General features: G+C 26.2%; 1 protein-coding gene across 1 annotated transcript in view; it reads right to left on the bottom strand.

Annotated features, from left to right (window-relative positions):
* Positions 1-12,481, bottom strand: part of LOC112603717 (rho guanine nucleotide exchange factor 17) — a 62,672-nt gene that overhangs the window by 41,159 nt on the left and 9,032 nt on the right. Inside the window, exons 2-3 of the mRNA XM_025352430.1 lie at positions 8,659-9,568; positions 3,342-5,145 (exon numbers count right to left, since the gene is read on the bottom strand). Coding sequence (XP_025208215.1) covers positions 3,342-5,145; positions 8,659-8,786 — 1,932 coding nt within the window. The 5' untranslated portion in view covers positions 8,787-9,568. The remainder of the gene's footprint in view (positions 1-3,341; positions 5,146-8,658; positions 9,569-12,481) is intronic.

The following is a 12,481-nucleotide window of genomic DNA, read 5'->3' as shown; positions in this document are numbered from 1 at the left end:
ACATAATATTATATGTCCATAATAAGTGATTAATAAACCAAGTCAATATTGTACGCCTAAACGCGATAAACTAATATTGTATATTATATACTGATTGCAAAACATACCGTTTTGAAATATTTAAATGATTCAAATTCAGATTTCATATTTAAAAATGTAATACTCGTATTTTACTTTTTCATTGGGTAAAATGTATCAATGAACTTGGCTTGCACTTCTTCGATACCTACATTTTGACTTTACATTTTAAAACGTTGCTAAAATAGAGTATTAGGCAAACTTTTAGTGTATAAGACTAACCAAGTTACATCAAAAGTTAAATAATGAATTCGTTCACTAATTTCCAATGTAAAATAACACTAGTGAGTTTATTTATCTTTAAAATATACAAAACTTATAGGTATCTATATAATTCACTTAATAAATACCTAAGTTGAATTTATGCTCTAACTCTATATATAAAATTATTAGTATGTTAATAATTAAATAATTAAATTAATAATTTTATTTTTTTAAATTTTAAAATACATTTATTGTGATTACTGGCTGAACATTTTATAATAAAAACAGTTTCAAATGATAAATCTATTACAATTTATAATACACGTAATAAATGTTTGTATACATGTATTTTCTTGAACTATTTGGAATTTGTCCTAGAATTACTAATAGTAAATAGACCACCCTGAATAAAGTACAAGTTTATGTTGAATGAAATGAAACAAAATCGCTCCAGTTGACAGTAAAAAAAAGCAATGTCTCGAGAGTAAAATGTTGTTAATAGATTAACGAAACAAAATAAATCAGAAAACTTGAGTTTCTACAACAATATAATTTATTATGGATTTAGTATTATAAAATGCAATATATAAATATATATTACTAAGTAAACAAAGACCTACGATTAAAAATATAATTATTTAGATTTTAATAAATGTTATTAATAATTATTGGAAATGAGTATTTATTTTAATAGAACATATTATGAAAAATTTTAACTTTTACAATGTTCGTTTTATTTTAATTTTAACCAAATGAAATAATAAAATAATATAATTTAATTAATTACTTAAGAATTATTATTTTTTAACATAATCATTTAATCGTGAATGCCATTAATGAATAACTTCTCACATGTAAACTTATCAAAAAAATGTTATACATTTATTATTAGTCCATTAAATGTTTAATAAATAAATGTGTATGTATTTTATCCTCTCCTTAACTATATACGTAATATACATATTATGCCACATAGATATAGATTTTATATTACAAATAAAAATAAACAAAATATTGAAATACTGTATAATAATATACAACAGCAGCATTTTATTTTTATATTTAAAAAATAATTTATAAACGTATAAAAATAAAAAATATTAGAATTAAGTTCAAGAACATTGTTATATTTTAACCAATAAAACAAATAATAATGTTACACGTTGACATTTCAACAACTACAAAAATGCGAGTGCATAACCTTGTTCAAAATTGTATCTATGTAGCTAATTAAAAAATTTATGTATACTAATAATGGGTTTCAAAAAACTTTTGTGATTTAAGATTCTAACATTTTTTTGTTACAAAATGTGCTCTTGAGATAAATATTAATAAAACTCAAACATGATAAAGTCAGTCAGTCACATTTAATTTTGGACGCGTTTTATGTAAAAATGACATTTACATGGAACGAAAAACAATAAAATTAATATTATTAGTTTTAGCGTTCTTAAGTTTGAATTGAACTAGAAAAAAAATAATAAAATTTGTGTTTCAAAAATATGTAGGGACAAAAAATAAATAAAAATGCAAACTATAAAACATACTCAAATTACGTAACTGTTGAACTATTTTATTAAAATTTTCTTATGTTAATATATTATTCATATATTAGTTAAATAAAAAAATATATAAATTTATTTGACATATAACTATGACCTATGCTATCACAAAATAAAAAATAAAAAATACGAGAACTTCATAATCGACAAAATATTTATATACCTTTACAGAAACCATTATATGAATTGGAAATATAACCATTATTTAGACAATTTACATTATACTAAAATATTATATTTAAAAATGTAAACTTGGATACACTTCTAACTATACCACTAACTATTAATACATTAAAATATTTTATGATAGTACGAGAAAACTTGATACGAATTTAAGATTGTATAACACAATAATCAATCACATTATCATTATTTATAAAACAAAGGATAAACAAATTTAACTTAGTTTAAAATGTTAGTATTTTAATTATAAGAATAACAAAACAAAATGTCTGCGAAATGTACTTGAATAATAAATTAGAATTCCGTTAAAAGAATATAGCTACATGATTTAATCCATTTTGTGACAATGAACCCTTGAAATTAAAATGTAATTTAAATGCAAATGGGAAAACATGATTTTACAAGACATAGGTACCTTATACATCAACAGATAATTAATACAAACTTTACCATGTAATTATACTACGATTTAATAATATAACTTGAAACTTTTTTATAGCAATATTATGAATTGCTTGATTTTACAGATAATAATTTGATTCAAATGTTTAGTTAATTTAAAGTTAAACTAAATTATATTAATATAATTATTTTATATTTTAATAACTTAAAATTAAATAAACCAAAATAAAATGTAACTATGTAAAAAAAAAGAAAACGATAAATTACATAAGTTAATATTAAATTCACTGTAGTTCAAATACATAATTTTTAAAAAGAAGTTTGGTTTCGTACTCATTGATTATTTTTCATTTTTCAAAAATTAGAACTCATGAAATCACTAACGTTTTTAAAGTATAATTTTTAACAATCTAATTTATAGTTGACTATTTTAACAATAAAAACAATGTAATAAAAAATCTGAATAAAACTTTTTAATACTTTTGTTTTATATAAATTTACTTTTATTATATATAATTTTAATACTATATAGATTAGATTTTTATTTTATTTTCTATTATTATTAGTCATTTTATATACAAATGGTGTATATTATGTACATAAAACTATTGAGTATTGATTACAACTCCAATAATTACAACAATATCTTTTGGAATTTAAAAATATATCGAAATTGTGTAATGATGTTTAAAAAAAGTCACTTTTACCAACATATTATTATAAATATCAAAAACTATAAACGTATATCCAATATATTAAATTATTTAGTCTAGAAATGGTAAAGAATAATTTATCATATAATATAATATGTAGAAGTCCTATGTATTATAAAAATACTATATTGATCAAGTTATTATACAAAATAATAGTTGCTAAATAAAAATATGTTTAATAAAATATTATTAAATTTACCTTTAATGAGTTTGTCAAAGGTCCTCCATACACTTGTTCCGAGCTTCCTTTCAATAATTGAGCTAATAGCTGTGGACTAGGTTCAGGCGTTTTTTTCACTCTCGAACATCCTTCCAGTTGACTTGGACTAGATGTTGTTCTCTGATGACAAACCACTGTTTCATTAATTCCATGTTTCTTTCCGGCAACAACTGACAACGGTATATTTGCACTAGTTTTTCGTTTAGGTGAGGTTCTGAGTCTTAGCCGATCAGATGGTTGGTCGGGCGAAGTATAGCTTCTTTTCAAATGACAATCATCCGTCGATCGGATTTGCTTAGGATATTCTTCTAGGAACTTCAAGGCGTCTTGCTTCTTACCATTCACTTCAGGCTTTTTTTTTTCATTCACAATCATTTCCAAGTATGGACCACGGAGAGGTCTTTTTGAATAAGGCACTGGTAGACCTGAATTTTTTTCAGAATCAGAGTTATCATTGCATGGAGATGATGTACACTCTCTTGTTGGTGATAACGTTTGACTGTGGTTACCTTGGTCACTTTCACCTTCAGAGAACGAGTCTGCTTTTGACAACAGATATTGGCGGTACTTTACTTTTGGCGATGAACATATTTTTTCTTCGTCTTTTTCTTCAGAGCTTTGAGCAGATAATTTAGGTCGTAATAGAGGTAGTTCTGTGAGAGACGACCATTGAGGCATTTGTGGAAATTCTGGACTTTGTGGTTCTTCTTTTGGTGAATCAACAGGTGTACTAGTAGTACTACCTTCAGTATTCTGAACAGTGCCGTCGGTTTCAGATTTCCATTCTGATAAAAATGTTTCTTCAGTAACTTGATCGGGAGATTCTTTAACTGATATTTCTAACGACTCTTCAATAATCGCTACGTCTGACTGACCCAAATGATCTGACGACTTGAACAATTTATTTTTTCGTCTAGGGGGCGTAGGTACATCTATATCATCGTGGTCTTGAGAATAAGCTCTCACAGGTTCAGATGAATGGGCTTTACGAGAAAGGGTAACAGGATTTGGTGTGTTCTTTTTCCGGCCATCAGACCTTATATATTTACCGTCAGACGGTGAATAATACACTTGAGAAAATGATGCACTCCTAAACGGTATAGACCGTTGGTAATAGGAACCGACTATAGTTCTAGATTCAGGTTTTCGTATCCCATCTTCAAACTTATCTAACGATTCCTCACCACTTAAATTCGCTGTCGATGTGGCTGTACTACCCATCAGATTTTCATCCTTAATATCTGACGCCGGTATCTCACAAGCCGGTGGTTGTTTTAACTTGTCTGTCAGCTTTCTCAACCGGTCAGATTTGTCAGTAGTTCTTGGTGTCACGTTTTGTTTGGATTTTTTATTTTGGGCGCCACCTCTACCGTTGCGACCGCCGAAACGAAACCTTTGGAACCGGTCCAGATTAGTAGCTTCTTGTTCATAAAAAGGTAGACTTTTTGAATCGTCACAAGTTTTAGCGACTAACGGAACACGATCGACAGTTAACTTCCCGAAACAACCGGACGATGATTTTTGAACGCGGTTAGACCAATCCAATGAGCTACGGTATACTGGCGCCTGTATTCGGGGCAGACAAGTAGCGCCAGTAGTGTGTCTATTATTAGAACCGGTCGGAAGAGGGATTCGGGATGTTACTCCGAAGCAGCACGACGATTCTTTAGCATCCGCGTCTAGTTGAAACTCGCCATTAGATGGAGCCACGGTGACATCATTTTTGGTAGAAATTGGACCAAAACGAACCCGAACGGAACCAATACTAAAATATTGAGGTTGCCTAAAAAATAATTGATATAATTAATATATTTTCAGTGATATAGTTAAATATTATATACTTTGCAGTATATTCAACCAAATTAAAATTAAATCTAAAATATTTAATAGATTTATCTGTTGTTATTTTATTTTATTACCAAAATAAATCGATGGTATCGAATTCCTGATAAAAACTAACAAATTGGTTTCAAACTAACAGATGTATAAAACTTCTTTTATTATATATGTATGGAATAATAATGATATAAAATAGTAAATAATTTTCATATTTCTCACTATTGTATATATACACAAAATTATTAATATTTATGTTAAAATTATTTTAACAATATTAACACAAGTCACCAATATATTTACTATATTTAAATAAACTCTAATATTAGCTTATAAAACTAATTAACAACCAATACGTATACGTCATAACAGATCTGTTTACCTATAATAAATTAGACTAAAAGTGTGTTTTATATAATATTATATAAATTTTTACTCGAATATAAAATTCATGGTTAGTTTTAATAATCAATTGTAATTTACAATTATAATGAATAAACCAATAAGTAGTTTACGACAAAATTACATGTAAATAAAAATAATATTTACATAAAGAACATATTAATAATACTATAATACTTTCAAAAATTAAAAAACTATAAAAATAATTTTACCGAGCAAAAAAAACAAACTTATTATATTATTGTTGAATGGTTGTGTCAAATAGTTCTGAAAATTAATGGTGTCATGGGTTTTACTTAAATACAAAATGTCAAGCAAAATGATTAACATTGTCATCACTGCGCACATATGGGAACTGATGACACATTAGTTTTGTAAAATGATTTAAAAGCAAAATTCTTATAATGTAAAAATACTTGTTAAATTAGCATAACTGCATGTTTATTTAATATGTATGTAACCTGATATCAATAAAAAAATATTTTGTGAAAAAACCTTTTTCAATAAGTATACTATATATTTTAATAATATGATATTATATATATTGTATAGGTAGGTACGTATTAATATTATCCATGCATAGTGTATACAGATTATTGAGACTATTATCAGTATAATCATATTAGGTCACGATTCAAAAGAATCATAAGAGTAGGAATTAGTAATAATACTACATTAAGAAATTTAATTACGCATCCAGTTCCAATATACCTTATAACTCTTAAATTGTATAATGAGTTTGAATAGAATAACTATTTGTTACCTATGACTTATGATGCGATGATAAGCGAATTAGCTAGACATATAATGCGAATAAATAAATACTAATAAAAGAATAATATGTTAAGTAAATCCATATTCAAAATATTGTCAGTTGTAACATGTACTCGAAAAAATTACGAAAAAAATATAATTTTACTACCTTGGTATAAATAATTATAATTTAAAACAATCTGTCGATTTAACGTAATTTAGAATATTTCCTGTTTACTCCAATTGAAATAAAATATTTGTTTTATAACTAATATTCAGTTGAATATTAATATATGCATTGTTATACATTTTAACAACATATGCGTATCATCCAATTTGCAGACTTGGAAAGCTTTTTTAATAATTTTTAAATTTAATGACTATTTTTTTACTGTGGATTCATCTCTCAGTAAACAATTCCAAACAGTCAATCCGACGTAATAAAAATGTTTTAAGATTTCTTACTACGAAAAAATTTAATTGAATTTGTACATAATATAATATAGTATATAGACCTGTTTTTGGTCACTTATAGGTATTACTTCTCAACACAAGATGGTAAAAAGTTATACATTCTTTTTTTCTTTTAAAGAGCTGTTGATGAACATTTTACATTTAACGTTAATACCATGATTTATACCTAATATTATCTAATTTAAAAATATACGTACAAAAAAGGAATCCTTCAGTTATTTTTTATTCTTAACTTGTGTCAAAATAATATGGGGTATAAAATATAAATCCACAGGCTTAATAATTTACTACATGTATTTTACATTAAACAGGGATTAGACAAGATAAGGAAAAAATAGAATATTCAGGGCTTTGGTTAGGGTTTATTATTAAATTGAGGCTGAGAGTTTAATCTTTACGTATTAATACCAATTTATCTTCATTGATAAATTAATGAGTTTGAATAATTCCTTACCAGATTTTGACGAATTTTACGAATTTGACAAATTGTTGCACATTATACAAAAAGTAAGAAATGATAAGATAAATTTAGTTTTTCAAGAATAAGATAATATACTTATTACTTATATATGAATAAAAAATGTATACAGAGTGATGAGTAGAACAATTAAATCATCAATCTTTGACTGTAAATACGTGGTTGTATGAAGAAACTGTTTCACTGTTAGCACTGATAATTTAAAATAAGATTATTTAACTGTGCATTGAATACTACATTTTTTTAATTAAATACTGTTTATTTCCTTGTTGACTGATAAAAAAATGTATAAGTCATAGGAAAATCAGTTTTTCATAAAAAACGAAATTGTATATACCGAAACTTAATAATATAGTCAATATATTTTATAAATATAATCTACTTATGAGCCTATATTAGATACCTTGTACCTGTTATAAAGTATAATATATTTCTCTTCATCGCCACTTTTGTAAATATAAAAATTTGTACAAATTTTGTAAAAATTTTCAAAAATTTTCAATATGTTAATATTTAATAAAAATTATAAACTCAACTTTTGAAAAACGTATACAATTTGATTACTTCACACATGTTAATAAAAATTGTAATTTTAAGAAAACTAAAAAATACCATGAAATATTATAATTTTGGCTCCCTGTAATGTTATTGACAAAAAGGAATAGGATGTAACATACGATAAGTAGATATAATATTAAAATAATAAACAATAGTTTTGTGTTTAAAATAGCTGATAGATATAACTAATAGAAAATCAACTGTTTTTAATTTAATAAAAACAAAAATGAATTTTTTCAATAGACTGTTATAAAAACCTTACATATATTTAATATTCAATATGGTTCAATCAAATATAAATAATGTAATAACTATAAGCTCTAATCATATACGTCTGCATCAGTACTAAAACATTAATAAAAAAAAAAATTAACATTTTTTTTTTTTAGTTTGATTAAATGCATATTTATTAATTTAGTCATTATTCGGTCATTAATAGTCAAGTCGATTCAAAATTATTTTTACATGATTAATAAGTCGAACGAATTAATATGAACAGTTAACAAAAAAATGAGAAATAACTATTCGCTGATTGTAAATAAAAATACAATCGTAAATGTAAGTGTACGTCGCGTGAATAACATGGTGTTTTTAGAGCGAAAAAACGCCAAGCCCATATCATTATCAATAACTTGAAACGGATCGAAATTATTATAAAAGTTTTTGATGATCTTGAAACACACGTTATCGATCACCGCGTATGGCGTATCATAATATAATAATCAAACAAACGAACGAATTTTCTAATTACGTGAGATAATTCTTATCATGTACTAGCCGACGACAGACACTCACCTGATCCATGTGGTAGGTCGGGCAACGACAGCGGCGGCGTTAGATGCACCGTGAGCGGTGACAGTTCCACCGCCCCCGCCGCCGTAGTCGGCGTTGTTGAGCAACGAAGTCTTGCTGTTGTGCGTCATGACGGTTTCGTCGGCGCGGAGGGATTCGGGCTGCGTAAATTTCACTCCGGCAGTTATCGCGTACTGATTAGATGATTATAATGATGATGATAATTTATTATAATTATGTCTAGTGTAAAAACGATAAAAAAAAACCTAAAAAGGTATTACGACATTATTACTGTAACGGCTACGAGGTATATAAATATAGGGAGCTTATTAGCGCGATACAGGAAGAATAGGTAGGTACTTGACACGTTAGTTAATAATGTTAAATTATAACAAATGTAAATTATTGTCGTGATCGCGAATACGGTGTCGGTTGGACCGTCGTCGGCGGACGGACGCGGACTTGGCGGGTAAGGAGGGGTGCGGAGGGATGGGAAATCTTACTGCCGACAAACCCCGGGAACGGTGGCTCACACTTGAAACTTCTGAATTTTTTTATGCGATTTACATTTTATACTTCATATTATATACGATACACGTTTGACGCAAGTTTTCCCCTCGTGCGCGCGTTCCGCATCCGCCGCACCACCGACGACTCGATGTCTCCGCTACGCGATTTAATTTACACTCCGTATACACAACGGCTGCGGCTGATATGCCACTCGTTCGCTCGCGTCCCACCACAACCGTCGCCGCCGCTGAAACGATTTAGCTGTCCGTTGGTGATTTTATATTTAGAACGCGGTTTTCAAAACGCATCGGACCCCGCGGCCACCGCCGCTGGACCGACCGACGCCGCCTCCACCACCGGCTGCATCGAGAAGCGGTGCATTCCACACGAAGGGCAAATTCCTCTGGAACAAAAATATAAAAAAATAAGAAATAAAAAAATTGGAACATTGCACAATTTAGAACGTTTTTTTCTTCCGAGATAATGCAAAAAAAAATTGAACAGGAAGAAGAGAAGAAGGATTTTTGAGTCGTACATGCAAACGATGTCCCTAAAATATGCACTGATTAATACCTATCGAGAATTATTTATAAAGTATTTCCAACACAAAATTTAAATAATTGATTGATTTTCATAAAATAATGACATCATCGAATGTGTATAGAAATAGATAACTATTATGAGTTATGACTTACAATAGCGTACCTACACACTTCTATTTTTATAATTAAATTAATACATAAAATTAGGTATCTACGCTAAACATACAATATTTAAATAAAATATTTTTCAGTGTACTTAAAAATTAAAAATATTAGATAGATCATGATATATTAAATAATATCTCATATTATTTTTTCTCATATACATTTCCGACCGCTTACTCTACGTCTGTACATAATATTGCAGTTATAAGAACTTAATAATATATATTATGTGTGTTTGTATATACTATATACATTGTACGGTCTTTCAAATTTCGTATGACAAAAACGGTGGGGACTAGTTGATTCTTTCGGAATCCCCGCCATTTTTGTCACACTCAATTTGGAAGACGCATAATAAAAACACGTACACACATAATAAATATAATATACGTATTAAATTTTAATAGCTGCAAAATTATCTTAAATAGATAGCTCAATTTAGTACACCCTATAGATATATAATATATATATAAATATTTAATAATTATTCTAAAATTAAGTTATGTTATGTAAATTCAATAAAAAATTAAATAACTATAGAACCCAAGTATCTTTTTAATAAACAAGAATAATTATAATCAATCAGTTTTGATAATTGTATCAATTAATATATTAATATATTAAATCAATTATATTGAACTTTAAAAGAACATTACTTTCGGTTTTGTAATAAATATTAAAGTTTATGTTTAAGACAAGAATAAATAGTCAAAGGAAATTACTGAGTAAAATTGTATATCATAAACTGGATTATGTACAAAAACATTAACAAAATTAGTTTCATCTCAGATAACAGCGTTAAGATAACTTATTTTTGTTAAAATAATAAGGCATTTTAATGAATGTGTTGATAATTAATATGAAATATGGCCGTGTTTTTTACATTTTTTAAATGTTATGTTTAGACGCATTTAGTTTTTGTGATTCATATAATACGTTCAATTTATTATTTTAGTTATAAAGCTTAATTAATAATTTTTTAATTAATAATATGAGAACGATACTATAACAATATAAAATTTTGGATATTTACATAAACTAACTAAAATATAAATTAAACTATAAATTATGATTTTTAGTCAATCTTAATTCAAAAATACAGAGTAGATCTATTATATGAATAAAATATTATTCTAACAACATATTAAATTTATTATTATTAGGATTGATAAGATAAAACACAAATTTCTGTTAATAAAAGATACATTATCGTTCCTTTTTAACTTTAAATTGTTCAATATAATTACAATGCACAGAATCTACAAGTAAAGGAAATTGGTAAAAATAACAACTTCCCCTTAAACTTTAAGTAATATAATAAAATCTATGGTTTTCATAGAATTGTAGGTTATAGGTACATAAAATTAACTATATTAATTTAAATAGTAATCCTTTATTAAATTCCCTTCTATTTTATCCATTGACAATAAACCAAAACATTAACATATTTTTAATTTATAGATAAATCTAACAAATGATGTAGATGAACCCGAAAATAAAACAATACTCAACTACCGTAATAAAAATGTCAATATAAGCAAACGGCCTAGAAATAATCTGTTAAAAATCATAAAGATAACTGTTAAACATTAACTGACACCAGATTTCTATAAAATATAATAACATTAAAAATATAATAGATTTTATAATCTCTACAAGAAACTGTAAAAAGTTATTTATTTAAAAAATGTACAGTATGTATAAAGTTGTATTATTATTATTAAGGAATATAATGTAGGTGTATCAGTATCAAAAGCAAAAATTCATTTTTTGAAAGTAGAGGAACTAATTTTTAGAGTCATAAAACATATATCTACGTTCAAGTAATAAATATAAATTTATTTTTGAGTTTAAAATAATTATCAAATTTTATGAAATTAAATTTGTCATATTATAATGAGGATAAAAATAATAAGTAAAGTTAACCTTTGAAAAACAAACGCATTACTTTCTTGGAAGAAAATTAATCACTAATTCTTCAATATTGAAATGTTCCTAAAATTCTATGAATATATTAATTAATGTTGTGGTGTCAAACTATTTAATGAATTTTCACTCATAAAATTGCTCAAAATTGTTTGATATGCTTTAGAATATAAAAGCTTTTTTCTGTTAATAGTTGTCGCAGGTAAAATTTAGTATGTTTAGTAGTTAAAAGATTATCTACCGAGTAACATATTAATGCATCCAGTGAATAAGTTTACGCTGTTTTTCCTTCTTTCATTTTATTTGTCATTGTTAAAATTCTCCTTTAAATATAGTATAATTATAAAATTTAATTTAAGAAGTTTTTATAAAAATTATAATCTTGTATAATTTCATAAAATCTATTATTGAATACAAAATATAGTAACAAGAAATACCATAAAATTAATTTCTAAATTTGATTAAAACATTCTATTAATAAAAAAAAACAAATCTATCAAAAATATGGATACAAATGATAACCCTAGATATAGTAAATACAACAATCATTATTATAATACAAAAAATATTATCATTAGCTCTATATTGAATTAATACATATTTTTTTCACTAATCTTAAAGCTTCAGAAAAAACACCTTTTCTACAATTTTACTGATCAATTCAAAATGTATTAATTTTTATT

This window comes from Melanaphis sacchari, unplaced genomic scaffold, assembly GCF_002803265.2.
Source record: "Melanaphis sacchari strain LSU unplaced genomic scaffold, SCAv2.0 Contig10_pilon_pilon, whole genome shotgun sequence".
Classification (NCBI taxonomy): domain Eukaryota; kingdom Metazoa; phylum Arthropoda; class Insecta; order Hemiptera; family Aphididae; genus Melanaphis; species Melanaphis sacchari.
The sequence above is the reverse complement of the archived record's forward strand: the minus strand, read 5'-3'. Positions and strand labels throughout refer to the sequence as shown.